The sequence below is a fragment of the Caretta caretta genome, chromosome 3 (assembly GCF_965140235.1).
Source record: "Caretta caretta isolate rCarCar2 chromosome 3, rCarCar1.hap1, whole genome shotgun sequence".
NCBI classification, from domain to species: Eukaryota; Metazoa; Chordata; order Testudines; family Cheloniidae; genus Caretta; species Caretta caretta.
Window position 1 is genome coordinate 127,675,669 of NC_134208.1, and position 19,227 is coordinate 127,694,895.

Below are 19,227 nucleotides of genomic sequence, written 5' to 3' on the forward strand. Positions count from 1 at the left end.
GGGGTCAACCATGCAGTCCCTCTGTCTCACTTTTGCCCCATGTGCAATCACACCCCCATCCACCTCCTGTTTCTCCTCCATCCCCAGAAAAACCCCTGCCGAATAGCTGATGAGGGCTCAGCTTTCTCTGCCTGGCTTGAGACTAGATCAAGTAGATTGAGCTAAAATCTGAGCTAACCCCCAACATTGAAAACCTAGCTCTGTCCCTCTCATTTGCATGGGAATTAGAAATACTCTCTGCTGATCCTATCCTGAAGAAGGAAGAACCCTGTCATAAAAATAAAGGGAAGGGTAACCACCTTTCTGAAATACAGTGCTATAAAATCCTTCCTGGCCAGAGTCAAAACCCTTTCACCTGTAAAGGGTTAAGAAGCTAAGGTAACCTCGCTGGCACCTGATCCAAAATGACCAATAAGGGGACAAGATACTTTCAAATCTGGAGGGGGGGGGGAGAAAGGGTTTTTGGCTGTCTGTGCAATGCTTTTGCCGGGAACAGATCAGGAATGCAAGCCTTCCAACTCCTGTGAAGTTAGTAAGTAATCTAGCTAGAAAATGCGTTAGATTTTCTTTTGTTTAATGGCTTGTAAAATAAGCTGTGCTGGAGGGAATGTGTATTCCTGTTTTTGTGTCTTTTTGTAACTTAAGGTTTTGCCTAGAGGGATTCTCTATGTTTTGAATCTGATTACCCTCTAAGGTATTTACCATCCTGATTTTACAGAGGTGATTCTTTTACCTTTTCTTTAATTAAAATTCTTTTAAGAACCTGATTGCTTTTTCATTGTTCTTAAGATGCAAGGGTTTGGGTCTGTGTTCACCTGTACCAATTGGTGAGGATTATTATCAAATCTTCCCCAGGAAAGGGAGTGTAGGGCTTGGGGGGAGGGATATTTTGGGGGAAGACGTCTCCAAGTGGTCTCTTTCCCTGTTCTTTGTTTAAAACGCTTGGAGGTGGCAGCATAGGATTCAAGGACAAGGCAAAGTTTGTACCTTGGGGAAGTTTTTAACCTAAGCTGGTAAGAATAAGCTTAGGGGGTCTTTCATGCAGGTCCCCACATCTGTACCCTAGAGTTCAGAGTGGGGAAGGAACCTTGACAAACCCCCAACCCTTCCAGAAGTATGTGTCTGTGAGAGCCACGGATGGATATGGGAAGGGCAAGAGCAGAATGTGTGTGTATGACAGTGAGAGAGAGCGAGCAAGTGAGTGAGTCAAGGTTGGGAGTAAAAAAAAAAAGAATTTGAGCAATCTGAGAATAAAAGGCAGCAAGTAGGTGGTGGGAGGGCTATTTTGGGTGATGAGAAAAATGTGAGAGTGACTGATGGAGAAAAGGGAGGGAAAAGACTGAAAGAGGAAGGAGTGGGATGGAGGGAGAGAGACAGATGGGAAAACTATGCACTATAGAAAAATAAGTTTGAGAGGGAAACAGAATAAGGAGATGGACAAAGGAAAAAGGTAAAAATATATCTGAGAGAAAGTACAGTGACAATATGTGTTAACTTGCATATAATAAACTAAATATGACTGTGTATTATTTAAATTCTGTGCTCTTAAGGAATGACAGGGAGCCCAGAGCCTGTGATGGGTGCCATTTTGTGTATATCTATTTTATAAATCAATATATGCCAAAGTGTAAATGAATTCAAAACATGGGATGGTACAAAGTGGATGACACGTGCTGAAGTTTTCCTAGAGTTGCAAAAAAAAAAAAAAAACCGCAGGATCATCCCAGATTAAGCCTGTGGGTTTCATCTGCATAACATGGACAGTATTTTTCTTACCTTTTATTTTCTCTTGGTTCAGTTCGTGGTGGCAGACAGCTCACCGGTGGTGAGATTTGACAAACCACAATAACCATATTAGCAAAATGAGAGTAAGTTTCCTTTTGAGCTGAAATATAAGACTGTGTGGGTGCTTCATTTGCATGGCATGCAGATTTTTAGTAAGATGTCTTAAAAAGAAAAAAACCCCTCTCCTTACAACACTTTGAAGAAGTCTGGTGTCTGCTCAAATGGCTGTCTGGACTTAATAAATGGGTCAAAAGAAGATGTGCAGTGGTGGTAAGTCAGACTAGCTACCTTAGCCAGTTAAAATTGAGTTAATTTTTCATTTTCAAAGTCTCCTTTTATTGCTGCTAATTGTGTCTATTACAGACTAAAAGTAAAAGCTACACTTTTTAATTAGGGAATATTAGAATACAGAAAAGAATCAGCAATGCTTTGTATAGTGTCCAAGCTGAACATCTGATCAGTCTACTTAGTGGGCAATAACCATCCCTCTTATTTTAACTAAATGTGTTTAGGGCTCAGATTGTAAATCTGTTATCTTCTCAAATAAATGTGTTAGTCTCTAAGATGCCACAAGTCCTCCTTTTCTTTTTGTGAATACAGACTAACACGGCTGCTACTCTGAAACTTTTCTTCTTCTGACTTCTTATCTCCACCACTGTCACCGATTCCTTGTGTGGCTTTGGGAAAGTCATGGAACTACTGTGGGTCTGTTTTTCTGTTCGTAGCACAGTGATGATGATAATACTTAATTACCTCTCAAGGTAGTTATATCATTGCTTTGTAAATGCTTAGAATGTCGGCCAGCACCTCAAAGGGATGATTAAGCCCATTACTAGCAGAATTCTTCATTTGGAAGTGAGCATCTGGACTGAAAACTAGCACATTTATTGAGTTATGTATCCAGTTTAGAAGAATATAAATCATTACCATAGCCTGCTTACTTTACTCATGTGAGTAATCCCACTGAAGCTGATCAGACTACTCATACCAGTGAGGTGAGCTGGAGTTGGCTTTGTGTAATGAAGTCAGCTCTGAAAGAATTACAATCACCTTTTCATTCCCAAAGCTGTCAAAAGTTTTCTCATGGCAAGAAAGAAACGTTAAAGGCCCTGATCCTGCAATGCACTCTGTGAGCCAGGTGTCTGCCTGGGTGTGGCTCATGGCAGGACTGAGGCCAAATTTTAATGTAGAAAGCAAGATTGTTATGAATCTAGGGATCTGCTTTAGCTATTAAGAGAAACTGCTTTTCTCTTTAGTAAGTTCCTTGAAGACATGCTATCACCCATAATAAAGACATGGTGTAAATAACTGTCTGTAACTCCGTTTACAAATGCCTTGTAACAGGCAACAGAATTTCTTATTCAGGATTTTTAAAATATTTTATAATAATTTATTAGAAATAATTTCTATCAGCATTATGAAAACATTTGCACATGCTCCTTTTATGTAAAGTGTTAGTGAGTGAGGAGGTTATATGCTATAGTTTGATACTTCAGAAGCAAAATAATTTGAAATAAAACTAGTATTTATACCTCCAGAACAGTCCAGAAACCGCATTATAAGCCTGATCCAAAGTCCACTGAAATTACTGAAAGACTTCTATTGACTTCAGTGAATTTTGGATCAGACCCTTTGGAAATGCAAGTATTCACTAGACAGCAAAACAGAATAAACAATCTAAAGAAAAAGTATTAGCAAATAAGATCTTAAGGAAAAGCTTTTTTTTAACCAAGCTGCATAATTTTTTGATTGTAATAACTGCAGGTTTCATTTGTTCTTAATAAAACAAGTTCAACAGCTGTTAAAACAGGCTTTTGGGGACCTAATTTACTTACAAGATTGTGAGATTTTAATGATGAGTGCATTTTTATACATCATAAAACAAATACATTATACAGAGTAGATTATTGTATCTACAATTTATTTTTGTTTGCAATAAATCGAAAGCACCCATCCACAAGTTCTGGGTGCCCTGCCAGTTATCTAAACATACAAAACAAAAATGAAATATGCTCAGCTCATGAGTTCTATCTACCACACCATTAACACGTGCTTAAGTACTATTCCTCGTCAGACACTGGACAGTATCTCACTCCATCCACCCCTCTTCAAAAGCCAGATGAAACAAATGGGCCCTGACGCATGCCATGAAAGTCACTAAATCAGGCTATTTCAGAGCCCTGGAGCCCTTCTGAATTCTGTTCGCCTGTTAGCCACCTTCTCTGTTATATCAAGGGTGAACTCACATCAGTACCTATACCGACCACAACTGTGGCAGTGTTTCAAAGCAAGAGAGACCGTCACTCAGCTGGACTGGCTCTCGATCATTTAGGGCTATATCATTTAAAACCAGCATTGTTAAACCTATCTGTGAGCTCACAAGTAACCAGTGCAGATACCATTACACAGGCGTTATGTGCTTTCTGAAGGACACTGTACTTACAAACCAAGCAGCCATCTTCTGCACCAGGTTGCAGCTTACAAACGGTTTTAAGATGTAGTCTCATGTGAAGTGCACTGCAGTGATCTAACCTGGAAGTGACAAAGGCATGGATAGTGGGAGCACGCTTCCATACAGTCACAGCTGTCAAGCCAGGCATAGATGGTAAAATACCTTTGGAACCGCTGCTCCCACCCGATTTTCTAACTGCAGCTGTTGGCCTAACAAAGCCCTATGTTATAGGCTCAGGTGACTAAAGGCAATTGAACTTAGAAGCAGATATTATCTCTGCCATTTTTTGCAGTTGTTTCTCCCAGCCTACCAACATCACCTCTGTCTTGGCTGAGCCTCAATCCAGACATCTTTCTCTCTTCCATGCCTCAATCTCCACTAGACACTGGGTCAGTCTCTCAACTCTTTTATGACTTTAATAATCTGCTACAGGCCTATCCAAATGGAACTTTGGGTTAGGCAATACAGTGACAAGCATCTAAATTCATCCCCAAAATGATTCCATTGAAGTCAATAGAGTCAAATCACAAACTAATTTCACCCCTTTTTTGTTCAACATGCATATTCACACACCAAAAACTGAAGGAAATTTTTTATTAGGTCTGTCAATTAATCACAGTTAACTCACACAATTAACTCAAATTAATTGTGATTAAAAAATTAATCGCGATTAATCGCACTTATAACAATAGAATACCAATTGAAATTTATTAAATATTTTTGAATGTTCTTCTACATTTTCAATATTGATTTCAATTACAACACAGAATACAAAGTGCACAGTGCTCACTTTATATTATTATTTTGATTACAAATATATGCACTGCAAAAATAATAAACAAAAGAAATAGTATTTTTCAATTCACCTCATACAAGTACTGAAAAGTACCGGGAAAACCGAGAAGTCTGCTGCTTGCCAGGGGCTAAGATTCGCGATGTGACGGAGAGACTGCCGAGACTCATCAAGCCCTCGGATCGCTACCCCTTCCCGCTTCTCCACGTGGGCACCAATGATACTGCCAAGAATGACCTTGAGCGGATCACTGCGGACTACGTGGCTCTGGGAAGAAGGATAAAGGAGTTGGAGGCGCAAGTGGTGTTCTCGTCCATCCTCCCCGTGGAAGGAAAAGACCTGGGTAGGGACCGTCGAATCATGGAAGTCAACGAATGGCTACGCAGGTGGTGTCGGAGAGAAGGCTTTGGATTCTTTGACCATGGGATGGTGTTCCATGAAGGAGGAGTGCTGGGCAGAGACGGGCTCCATCTTACGAAGAGAGGGAAGAGCATCTTTGCCAGCAGGCTGGCTAACCTAGTGAGGAGGGCTTTAAACTAGGTTCACCGGGGGAAGGAGACCAAAGCCCTGAGGTAAGTGGGAAAGCGGGATACCGGGAGGAAGCACAGGCAGGAATGTCTGTGAGGGGAGGGCTCCTGCCTCATACTGGGAATGAGGGGCGATCAACAGGTTATCTCAAGTGCTTATATACAAATGCACAAAGCCTTGGAAACAAGCAGGGAGAACTGGAGGTCCTGGTGATGTCAAGGAACTATGACGTGATTGGAATAACAGAGACTTGGTGGAATAACTCACATGACTGGAGTACTGTCATGGATGGTTATAAACTGTTCAGGAAGGACAGGCAGGGCAGAAAAGGTGGGGGAGTAGCACTGTATGTAAGGGAGCAGTATGACTGCTCAGAGCTCCGGTACGAAACTGTAGAAAAACCTGAGTGTCTCTGGATTAAGTTTAGAAGTGTGTGCAACAAGAGTGATGTAGTGGTGGGAGTCTGCTATAGACCACCGGACCAGGGGGATGAGGTAGATGAGGCTTTCTTCCGGCAGCTCACGGAAGCTACTAGATCGCATGCCCTGATTCTCATGGGTGACTTTAATTTTCCTGATATCTGCTGGAAGAGCACTACAGCGGTGCATAGACAATCCAGGAAGTTTTTGGAAAGCGTAGGGGACAATTTCCTGGTGCAAGTGCTAGAGGAGCCAACTAGGGGGGGCGCTTTTCTTGACCTGCTGCTCACAAACCGGGTAGAATTAGTGGGGGAAGCAAAAGTGGACGGGAATCTGGGAGGCAGTGACCATGAGTTGGTTGAGTTCAGGATCCTGACGCAGGGAAGAAAGGTAAACAGCAGGATACGGACCCTGGACTTCAGGAAAGCAGACTTTGACTCCCTCAGGGAACGGATGGCCAGGATCCCCTGGGGGACTAACTTGAAGGGGAAAGGAGTCCAGGAGAGCTGGCTGTATTTCAAGGAATCCCTGTTGAGGTTACAGGGACAAACCATCCCGATGAGTCGAAAGAATAGTAAATATGGCAGGCGACCAGCTTAGCTTAATGGTGAAATCCTAGCGGATCTTAAACATAAAAAAGAAGCTTACAAGAAGTGGAAGGTTGGACATATGACCAAGGAAGAGTATAAAAATATTGCTCGGGCATGTAGGAATCATATCAGGAGGGCCAAATCGCACCTGGAGCTGCAGCTAGCAAGAGATGTCAAGAGTAACAAGAAGGGTTTCTTCAGGTATGTTGGCAACAAGAAGAAAGCCAAGGAAAGTGTGGGCCCCTTACTGAATGAGAGAGGCAACCTAGTGACAGAGGATGTGGGAAAAGCTAATGTACTCAATGCTTTTTTTGCCTCTGTTTTCACTAACAAGGTCAGCTCCCAGACTGCTGCGCTGGGCATCACAAAATGGGGAAGAGATGGCCAGCCCTCTGTGGAGATAGAGGTGGTTAGGGACTATTTAGAAAAGCTGGACGTGCACAAGTCCATGGGGCCGGACGAGTTGCATCCGAGAGTGCTGAAGGAATTGGCGGCTGTGATTGCAGAGCCATTGGCCATTATCTTTGAAAACTCGTGGCGAACCGGGGAAGTCCCGGATGACTGGAAAAAGGCTAATGTAGTGCCAATCTTTAAAAAAGGGAAGAAGGAGGATCCTGGGAACTACAGGCCAGTCAGCCTCACCTCAGTCCCTGGAAAAATCATGGAGCAAGTCCTCAAAGAATCAATCCTGAAGCACTTGCATGAGAGGAAAGTGATCAGGAACAGCCAGCATGGATTCACCAAGGGAAGGTCATGCCTGACTAATCTAATCACCTTTTATGATGAGATTACTGGTTCTGTGGATGAAGGGAAAGCAGTGGATGTATTGTTTCTTGACTTTAGCAAAGCTTTTGACACGGTATCCCACAGTATTCTTGTCAGCAAGTTAAGGAAGTATGGGCTGGATGAATGCACTATAAGGTGGGTAGAAAGCTGGCTAGATTGTCGGGCTCAACGGGTAGTGATCAATGGCTCCATGTCTAGTTGGCAGCCGGTATCAAGTGGAGTGCCCCAAGGGTCGGTCCTGGGGCCGGTTTTGTTCAATATCTTCATAAATGATCTGGAGGATGGTGTGGATTGCACTCTCAGCAAATTTGCGGATGATACTAAACTGGGAGGAGTGGTAGATACGCTGGAGGGGAGGGATAGGATACAGAAGGACCTAGACAAATTGGAGGATTGGGCCAAAAGAAATCTGATGAGGTTCAATAAGGATAAGTGTAGGGTCCTGCACTTAGGACGGAAGAATCCAATGCACCGCTACAGACTAGGGACCGAATGGCTAGGCAGCAGTTCTGCGGAAAAGGACCTAGGGGTGACAGTGGACGAGAAGCTGGATATGAGTCAACAGTGTGCCCTTGTTGCCAAGAAGGCCAATGGCATTTTGGGATGTATAAGTAAGGGCATAGCGAGCAGATCGAGGGATGTGATCGTTCCCCTCTATTCGACATTGGTGAGGCCTCATCTGGAGTACTGTGTCCAGTTTTGGGCCCCACACTACAAGAAGGATGTGGATAAATTGGAGAGAGTCCAGCGAAGGGCAACAAAAATGATTAGGGGTCTAGAACACATGACTTATGAGGAGAGGCTGAGGGAGCTGGGATTGTTTAGCCTGCAGAAGAGAAGAATGAGGGGGGATTTGATAGCTGCTTTCAACTACCTGAAAGGGGGTTCCAAAGAGGATGGCTCTAGACTGTTCTCAATGGTAGCAGATGACAGAACAAGGAGTAATGGTCTCAAGTTGCAGTGGGGGAGGTTTAGATTGGATATTAGGAAAAACTTTTTCACTAAGAGGGTGGTGAAACACTGGAATGCGTTACCTAGGGAGGTGGTAGAATCTCCTTCCTTAGACGTTTTTAAGGTCAGGCTTGACAAAGCCCTGGCTGGGATGATTTAACTGGGAATTGGTCCTGCTTCGAGCAGGGGGTTGGACTAGATGACCTTCTGGGGTCCCTTCCAACCCTGATATTCTATGATTCTATGAAGTGCAATCTCTTTATCGTGAAAGTGTAACTTACAAATGCAAATTTTTTTTTTTTGGTTACATAACTGCACTCAGAAACAAAACAGGGTAAATTTTAGAGCTTACAAGTCCACTCAGTCCTACTTATTATTCTGCCAATTGCTAAGACAAACAAGTTTGTTTACATTTACGGGACATACTGCTGCCTGCTTCTTATTTACAGTGTCACCTAAAAGTGAGAACAAGCATTTGCATGGCACTTTTGTAGCCAGTGTTGCAAGGTATTTACATGCCAAATATGTTAAACATTCATGTGTCCTCTGGAATGGTGGTTGAAGCATTAAGGAACATATGAAACTTTATTGCATCTGGCACATAAATATCTTGCGACATCGGCTACAACAATGCCATGTAAATGCTTGTTCTCGTTTTCAGGTGACATTGTAAACAAAAAGCGGGCAGCATTATCTCCTGCAAACGTAAACAAATTTGCTTGTCTGAGCAATTGGCTGAACAAAAAGTAGGACTGAGAGGACTTGTAGGCTCTAAAGTTTTACATTGTTTTGTTTTTGAATGTAGTTATTTTTTGTACGTAATTCTACATTTGTAAGTTCAACTTTCATAATAGATTGCACTGCTGTACTTGTGTTAGGTGAACTGAAAAATACTATTTTTTATTTTTAGTGCATTTATAATAAAAAATAAAGTCAGTACTGTATACTTTGTATTCTGTGTTGTAATTGAAATTAATATATTTGAAAATGTAGTAAACATCCAAAAATATTTAAAATAAATGGTATTCTATTGTTTAACAGCATGATTAATCGCCATTAATTTTTTTAAGTGCTTGACAGCCCTATTTTTTATCAGTAATAATGAAAATGTGTGTGTGCATATATAGGGGAAAAACTCTATTTCACTTGAAGGCTAATAAGAGAGTATTTGTCCTTGTGTCAGTAATGTTAGCAAAGGATTGGATTCTATCACATAATTCCATTCAGGGCCTTTCATGCTGATATATGGAGAAAGGGACCTTAGAAACAGATCTAAGATAGTAACTGTAAATTATTATTGACTTTTGACATAATAGTTTGACCAGTTATTTAATGTTTGAAACCATGCAATGTGTTTGATTCTGTGAGTATGTCCTGTAGAGAGCAGCCTGGCATCTATAAAATTATTCCAGTCAAAGAAAATCAGGTAGGGAACCAACTTTATTGCTGTATGTTCAACTTCCAAAAAGAACTGTCACACCCAATATCTAGCATTTCTCCAAGATCTAGCCTCCGATTGATTTAAACAAAATTTGTAAGGCCCACTGAAACAGCGTCATCTGGTGACATCCAATAATATTACAAACTATGACAACTTTACACTCAGGACATTGAGTAAATCATTCATATTTGAGTGATTTATTTTTTGTTTAATTTCGTGTTACTGCAAACATTTGAATGAACATAAATGAATAATAAAATGCATGGAAATAAACACGGATATTATCCAGAATTCATACAACATAAAATCAAATCCTTCCAAGGCTAATTAGAACAAATGTTAACATTGTGCCTGAGCTATGACTATATAACTAGCAAAAGTGTGCACAAGAATAGGCGACAAAGATTTTCCTGTTTTGTCTGTGCAAGTGCACATTTTGCTTGAGTACAATTCAGGTACATCATTTGGAAAATTTAGAACCCAATATATAGTAAGATCTTGTGTACTTCAGAACATAATTACTGCTCAGTTAAGTAACTAAGGTGGGCCCTGATCCTACAAACACTTCGATGTGTTTAACTTTATAGCCACTGCCAGTAACTCCATTGACTTCAGTTGGCCTCTCTGATGCATAAAGTTAAGCGCTTATTTCCTTAATTTTTTGCAGGATAGAGGCCATAATTCATGACATGTTCCAAGCACAATGAAATCATTTAATTAGATACAAACCTATTCTCCATAGTTCCAATGCTAATAGGACCATTTAATCAAAACTATCAAAATTTTAATAGTGTCTAATGCCTGAACGAGTAACATCCAGTTCTGTCATCTACAATACACCTATGGTTGAATCTCTGCCCTTACATGCACAACAGATTATTGTTGTTGCATGTTAGGAGGAAGTGGTGATCATTTGAATTTAACCCGTACTTATAATAATGCTGCTATTTCTTGTTTCTCGAGTTCCTAATATTCAAGTGCATTTTTACTGAAGTTGAGAGTGAACCCATCAGAACAGAATACGTACTTCCTCTTTGCCTGGCGAAGTTTTCTGTATTGGTGAGTAATAAAATAAAACAAGGCTGTGCAAATATTTGAAAGGGAGTCTGACCAAATCTGTTTAATCCATGCATCTGCAAAGTGTAAGAAGTGGAGCTATGAAGATTTTTAGTAATATTTGGAGGTTACTTTCTGATTTAATTGAAGTATCTGAAATCTTCTTATCTTTCAGAAATCTATCTTCCTTACCCATGCTTATCATTTATCCACCCCATAAGACTCTTCTGTCTATACTGTTATAATTCCAGGTTATTCACTTGTTTACCTTTGCATCACATTAGTACTTTTGACAACTCATGTATTCGTTGATAGTGAAATGAAATATACTGAGGTACATGCACTGGAAAAATGGCATGTTGCTGGGTTTGTATTACATATAGCGTATAGACTGTGTGTGTGTGTGTGTGTGTGTGTGTGTGTATATATATATATAGAAGCACTATTAAAGAGCTTATGTTTTTAGTGGATCAATATGAAAATGTACCCCTGATAATTACTTAATACAGTATAGAAAAATAGAGCCAGAAGCAGTCACACTAACCAATTACTATTATTAGTAACAAATTTTTGGTCTGAATTAGCTCCTATTGTAGTCAGCATGAAGTGTGGCAAGCCTTCGGACTCAGGATTAAATACTGCAGTCCTTATTCACCCCATTTAAAATGGGGCTTAAATTCTGTACCCTCACCAAACTGACAGAATTTACTTTTTATAATTTATGAGAGTTTTTCAAGTAAATCTGTTAATTCATTTGAGTTATAAACTTTTTTATATCACCACTTCTGATTTTTTGCTGCGGAGGGAGGGCTGAATCTAATCTTTAGGGCCTTGGAGTTTGAGAATTGAGAACAGACTCACTTGCAGATTATTCCAAAATCTAAGGCATGGGTTATTTTTTTAAATTGATGTGTATGGTCTGTAAATACTTTGAGCCATAACTATTTCTATTTACACTGCATGCAATTTTTCAATTTATTTGTTGTTAAATGCATTTTACAACTACTGTGGCAAATAATTGATTTCACAATGATTCATTGTGACAGAGTGTGTGGTTTTAATATATAATTGCAAGGTAAATCACCTCGGGAGAAACTGACAGAGATAGCATTGTCTTACATCTAGTTAATTCAAGGCTTCATTGGCTGAACTATAAGCAAGGACTCAGGTACAGCCTGTCTCCTGCATCTTGGTAAAACCATAGAAAGGAGCAGCTGTCCTGCATGTGAGTGCTGATAGCTTACAACAAACAAGAAAATCAGCTGGGACAATGGAGATTGGACAGTGGACAAATGACAATGGCTGGATGGAGACAGAAAGTGCCTACTCAAGACTTAAAGGAGCAGATAGAGACTGTCCGAGGGTCTTCAGAGTGGAGCTGGCCAGGAAGCAGAGTTGGGGAAACAGTGGAGCCTGTTAAACAATCACATCCGCTTGGTTTGAAACTTTATACTTCCAAGAAAGAGCTTTAAATAGTATTCAAGCTTCCTCCACCAGGTGCTCAAATCTCTTCAGGCTTCCAGGCTACTGCAGTTTCACAACTAAAACTTTGAGAAGCAGGCAAAGAAAGTTGGAGCACTGGTTAAAGCTTTCTCTAATGGGTGTGCCAAGTCTGAAACAGAGAAGACCATCTCCTCAGTCCCACACACAGTCTAGCCTCTCTCTCCAGCCCCTTCACAAATGCGTCTGCAGTCCCCACAGCTCCATATGCAAAATTTTTTAAACCCAAACAATTCCTATAGAAAAGAGTTTGTTAAATTAGAGTTAAGGTTGAGTGTGTGTGTTTCCTCACAACAATGCAAATACTGAAAAGCAAAGAAATCGTAAGTTAAGGCAGAATTCACACAACTAATACCAGTCTCCAAGTGTTAGTCCACTACCGCTCTTCCTCACCAACACAAACACACTCAATTTCAGTTCAAAGGCACTATCACCTTCAACTACAGTTGACCAGAGAACAATTCTGTTTCGCGGCAACTTGCTGAGATGTTGAAATTAGTTTTTGTTCTGCATTGGCATGAAAGCAAAACCTTTCAAACATCCAGGGAGAGTGCATGGGTCGGGCACTGACCTGTGGTGGGGGAGACGCCAGCTTCAAGTCTCTGCTCCCCCTGATTCACAGCAGAGTTTTTCTCCCAGATCACTCTGAATCTGGCAGAGCAGCAACTTGAACCTGCGTCTCCTACACCACAGGCCAATGCCCTAACCACCAGACTCCAGAATACTGTATCAGACTCACTTTCCCCTGCCTCAAAAAACTTCGTACCTTTTCAACGAAGACTTCATCAAAACTGGAACATCTCAGTGAAAACAATGTATTTTGATGAATTTTGTTAGTCTTGGTTTTCTCTGTTGTTGCATATTTCTTGTTTTGCTCTCTTGACACTTCCTGTTTTGCTCTCCTGATCCAATCCACTTCCCTCCTGCACAGGGACTCTGAGGACACCAGAACTGTCCTCACCATTTCTTTTCTCATCAGAGGAAGCACATCACGAAAATGAATGGGGTAAGCAGTGTATTGGTGAAGTGTATTAATATACCAATGAAACAATTGATTTGGAAGTGGGAGTTCTATGAAGCGCTGGACAAATTGTCATGACCTTGGGACTGATTGGCTAATAAGAGTTATTTGTGATGATGTGATGTTTCATAGACTGTGTTGTCACTGGATATCCTGCTGAAGTTTTTGTACGGAGTTCTGTGGACTATTCCAGAAGATTATCACCACCTCTTATAGTTCAGTTATAATTTTATTAAGCTCATTAGCCACCATATTTCCAGGAACTCAATGAACAATACTCCAAGGAGCACAGCACTAATTTGAATGCTCGAAAGAATGCTGACATTTCGTTGGCTCTTAGTAATATTGCTAAAGTGCAAGAAAAACAACAAATACACTATGCTAGAAGAAAGACTTGTAAATATGGGAAAACATCATTCAAGGTTAGGGACCGTGTTATGTAAATGGTGGAGTCTTTTTAACTTGAAGTCTTTAAACCATGATTTGAGGACTTCAGTAACTCAGCCAGTAGTTAGGAGTCTATTACAGGAGTGGGTGGATGTATCTAAAAGCAGAATTGAATCCTTTGTCTCATACCATCAATTCTCCATTGTTTACGCAATAGAGAGAACTTGCAGAAATGAGCACTAATGTTTACGCTAACTGGCTGTATTGTTTTTGCAGGTAGAACCCAACTACACAGAATATCCAGACTATACATTTGATTATGATAAAATTACATCACCATGTGACAAGGGGGAAGTCAGAAACTTCACAAAAGTATTTTTGCCAATTGCATACTCAATTATATGTGTCTTGGGCTTAGTGGGTAACATCTTTGTAGTGATGACCTTTGCTTTATATAAAAAAACCAAGTCTATGACCGATATATACCTCTTCAACATGGCCATAGCAGATATATTGTTTGTTCTCACTCTTCCATTCTGGGCAGTAAATTATGCTGCTGAAAAATGGATCTTTGGTGACTTCATATGCAAAATTACCAGAGGTATTTATGCAATCAACTTCAATTGTGGTATGCTGCTCTTGGCCTTTATCAGTATGGACCGATACATTGCTATTGTACAGGCAACAAAGTCATTTAAACTTCGGGCTAGAACGCTAGCATACAGTAGACTGATCTGTTTGGTTGTATGGGTATCGTCAATTTTAATTTCCAGTTCCACTTTCATATTCAGTCAAAGCTACAGCCACTCCGTCAATGAAACAGAAAAGATTTGTGAACACAGATCCAATTCAGAGATCAAAGGCACTGTGTTGAAATTATTGCTGCTGGGTATGCAACTTGCATTTGGATTTTTTATCCCTCTGCTGTTTATGGTATTTTGCTATGCATTCATTGTCAAAACCTTGGTGAAAGCTCAGAATTCCAAAAGAAACAAAGCAATATGTCTGATTATATTAATTGTCATTGTTTTCCTGGTTTGTCAAGTACCATATAACATGGTTCTTCTTGTGACTGCCATAAATATGGGTAAATTAAATAAAAAGTGTGATAGTGAAAAGCAAATAGCCTTTGCAAAGTACATTACAGAAACCCTGGCCTTCTTCCATTGTTGTTTGAACCCAGTGCTCTACGCATTTATTGGGGTGAAATTTAGAAGTTACTTTGTGAATATGATGAAGGATCTGTGGTGCCTGAGATACAAGAAATACAAGACCAAGAGTTCAAGGATAAGTTCTGATACCTATCACTCAAGACAGACAAGTGAAATTATGAGTGACAATGTGTCATCCTTTACTATGTAATATGACTTCAACATTATTACGAAGGAGCTTTGATTATATTCATCCAACAATCCAAACCAATCTCATTATTCATGTCACAGCCAGTGATTTTGACTTTCTGACACCCTAAATAGTAGTTTCTATGATCTGCAGCTCCCTCCATCAAAACAATTAACATAAACAGAAGAATGACACGACTATGGAAAACTCATATTAATCACTGCGTAGCTAATGTTTATGCTGTTTTCAAATACAGGCACTTAAAATTCTCCAGGGAGCTAAATTTATCAAGCAACTTCCTTGATTCTAATGAAAAATTGCAAATTTGTTTTGAACATTGCCTTTGTATTTTGGTTTTAAAACAGGGCTCAACTCAGCTATCTCATATCATAACAACAATTTTAATAGAATAACAACAGTTTTAAAAGAATCAGAGAGGCAAATTCACCACCAACCCAACTCCATTTATACTTATGTTATTATTAATTATTTATATTGCAGTAATGTCTCAAGGTCCTGACTAAGACTGGGACCCCTTTGTGCTAGCATTGTACATACACATAGTAAGAGGCAGTCCCCGTACCAACGAGCTTGCATTCTGAATAGCCAAGACAGAGAATGAGAAGGGACATGATCAAGCTCACATAGTAGGGCTGTGGAAGAATGGTCTCCTGAGTCCCCGTGCAGTGCAGTGCCCTAACTACTGACTGCTGCCTCCCTATATAGTTGTGCCTTCTTATGTCAGCACTAAATTGTCCAGACCAATACTAGCATGGCTACTGAAGGGAATAGTTTGTTTTTTTAAAACTACACACTGAAAAGTTTGGGAACATCTCCTCAGTTTTTATCATCTGTGGAACAGAAAATAAGGTTTATTTGAGAAGAGATATTTTCCTGATTTGGCAGTGGAACTTCAGGTTTTCGACTCCTCCAAAACTGACCATTTTGTAAATTTCTCCTTGCGAATGGCCAAAACACCACTCTGAATATTTTTCTGTTTGCTTTATTAAATGAAATTTTAAATTCACATGAGTGATTTCTGTTTTTCAATGAAGATGGCCTAATAGGGCAGTATTTGGCTCACTTGATACTCTGGTATTTTATTTTATTTTATTGGACAAACGACATGGAGAAAAATCTTGAAGTTGTTTCTCAGTCCTTATTAGTCATTAAAATTCCTGTTGGGCTCAATTGTGCTACCTGCTAAACTGATGCAAATCTGGACTAACTCCACAGACTTCAGAAATTACTCTGATATGATTGAGAGCAGAATTTGGTTCATTGACTGCAACGTAAAGTCTGCCAGAGTTAATACTGAGTAAGGACTTCAGTATTTGACCCGTTATGAATAAACCTTCAATACTTAAACAATAAACTGTAAAATTATTAGTCAGTGCGGGAGACATACAGTACAACCTAATCATGATCCAGCACAAAACGGGGATAATCTGTTATGCAATTTAGCTATTTCTCACATTTTATATTTACACAAGTTTTCAGCAATAAAGATTCAGGATGAAACTTAACGGATTTTTTAAGTTATGCACAACACTCAGGAAAATATGTTAATAACACAGCTACTTAAAATGGTTGTTACAGTCTCTTTAATACTTCTGAGTAGTTAATTAAAAGTTCTGTTTGTTATGGGAGCTCATAAAATTGTAACAGCGGTCAGAAGAGAATAAGAGAAGAAGTCCCACCCCTTCATAAATGGGATTGGTAGGAGAATATTCTAGACAGGAGCTTGGAATCTTGGAGGGAATGATTTTGGTTCTGAAGTGTAGCAAGCAAGCAATTTCAGTCTGAAATGGAGGGTGGGGGGCAAAGTGTAGAAAGGAGCAAAAGCAGCTGCTTTGCTTCAATCTCTACAAGCACAGCTCCTTTGCAGAACAGCTAAAATGTGGGGAAGTGGCTAGCTAGATCCCGAAAGGTGTCTGGGGAATAGTTTCTGCATGTGGACTGTTCCCTTCTCAGATCAATATAAGTTCTGGCTTTGGCAGAGTAACTACCCTTGCATGATTCTAACTGGCTGTAGAAGGGGGAAGCAGACTGGAGCCAGCAAAGTGCCTGCCAGTGGCAGCATGACAGGGCCAAGAGCTGTGCTGCTGGTGCTGATGGAGTACTGAGGGAGAGCACAGATGGGACATGCGACACGGGGACTGTTCACGTTGGAGCAATGTATCGACGTTTGTAAAGTAGTTTGAGATTTTCAGATATAAATGTTGTCTATTTTTTTCTGACTTCAAATTTGGAAATTAGACATGGCTTTTTTTGTTGATTAACTGTAAATTATACAAACATGATACAAATATATATCGATGTTTGTAAAGTAATTTGAGATTTTCAGATATAAATGTTAGATCTATTTTTTTCATAAGAACGGCCATACTGGGTCAGACCAAAGGTCCATCTAGCCCAGTATCCTGTCTTCCGACAGTGGCCAGTGCCAGGTGCCCCAGAGAGAATGAACAGAACAGGTAATCAAGTGATTCATCCCCTGTCGCTCATTTCCAGCTTCTGGCAAACAGAGGGTAGGGACACCATTCCTGCCCATCCTGGCTAATAGCCATTGATGGACCTGTCCTCCTTGAACTTACCTAGTTCTTTTTTTTTTTTAACCCTGTTATGGTCTTGGCCTTCACACCATCCTCTGGCAAGGAGTTCCACAGGTTGACCATGCACTGTGTGAAAAAATACTTCCTTTTATTTGTTTTAAACCTGCTGCCTATTAATTTCATTTGGTGACCCCTAGTTCTTGTGTTATGAGAAGTAGTAAACAACACTTCCTTATCTACTTTCTCTATACCAGTCATGATTTTACAGACACCAGTCTGATTTTTCTGACACTCTCTTCAAATTTGGAAATTAGATATGTCTTTTATTGTTAATTAACTGTAAATTATACAAACATGATACAAAAATACGTATATATTAATACATATATTTACTCATATATAGCAAAGCATTCGTACTAGTAGACATTCCAGCAAATAAAACTTTGATAACTGATTGACAGAAAAATAATACAGTTCTGTCTTCATTATCCTAACGTTAAATAGCTGAAACAGGGTCACTTGATTACATTGAAAATTCCTTATTCATCTTAAAAACTCTATTATAGAGCCTATTCAATGTTTTCTCCTTCCCTTATGATTAGATACAAGACTTTGAAATGTGTTTTGCTGTTTTATAGTAGAAAATAGTATTTAAAATGTGTATAATATTACTTCTATGATTTTTGCAAATGAACCTGCAACTGTAACAGATTTCCTAGGTAACATTTGAAAAACCTGTATAAATAAGATATGCTTATTATAGTTTATATTCTGTGTATATTAAAAAAGATAAACTCCTTATCAATGTTCCCTCTAATTTTTTATATCCACCTGTGGAATGAATTTTGTTAAGTGCACCAATAGGGAGGTGATATGTGGTGGGGGTGGAGCCGAAGGCTTGGGGTGCACGAGGTGGCTCAGGGCCAGAGGGTTGGGGTGTGGGGAAGGAATGAGGGCTCTGGCTGGGGATGCAAGCTCTGGGGTGGAGCCAGGGATGAGGGGTTTGGGGTGCAGGCTGCCCCGGGGCTGCGGTGGGGGGAAAGGACTCCCCGAACCCTCTCTCGCTGCAGCAGCTCCGGGGCCGGGGGGGAGGCATCTCGTCCTGACCGCAGCAGCTCCGGGGCTGAGGAAGAAGTGCCTCTCCCGCCTGTGCGGCCCTTGATAGCCTGCTGTACACCTGAGCAGCTTAGAGGGAACTTTGCCCTTTATTGAACTGTGTGTGCTTTTCTTCACACAAATCCCATGATGGTTTGCATATTATTAAATTGTGGCACGTGAGTGATGATTTTGAAATGGTAGAGGACCTGAGGAAACACTCACAATCCTGGCACCACGTTTTATCTCTGTGACCCATGTGCAGAGGAGAATCTCCACATTTGGATCTGCTCCAGTCAGTATGGAGGTGAGGTGGGGTGGGAATGAGGGGTGGACAACTTTGACACTGTCCCCTGACCACAGAGGAGAAACTTTGCTGCCAGCGAATCTGAGTGAATGGCAAGGATCCTGGAACAGGTGTGTAGAGACAGAACCTCCATGCAGATGAAGCTGAGCTCCACAGGATCACCAAAATCTGCACTGATCTCAAGGGATCCTGCAGGGTTTGTGTGCTTATCCTGTGTGAG

The 19,227-nt window shown here is 40.4% G+C and overlaps 1 protein-coding gene across 1 annotated transcript; it reads left to right on the forward strand.

Annotated features, from left to right (window-relative positions):
* Positions 1-1,988: 1,988 nt before the first annotated feature.
* CCR6 (C-C motif chemokine receptor 6) lies at positions 1,989-18,334 on the forward strand. Its single transcript, XM_048844015.2, has 4 exons — positions 1,989-2,055; positions 10,709-10,804; positions 13,233-13,307; positions 13,986-18,334. Exons 3-4 carry the CDS (start codon positions 13,299-13,301, stop codon positions 15,069-15,071), a joined length of 1,095 nt encoding a protein of 364 aa, XP_048699972.2. The 5' UTR covers positions 1,989-2,055; positions 10,709-10,804; positions 13,233-13,298; the 3' UTR covers positions 15,072-18,334.
* The last annotated feature ends 893 nt before the right edge of the window (positions 18,335-19,227 follow it).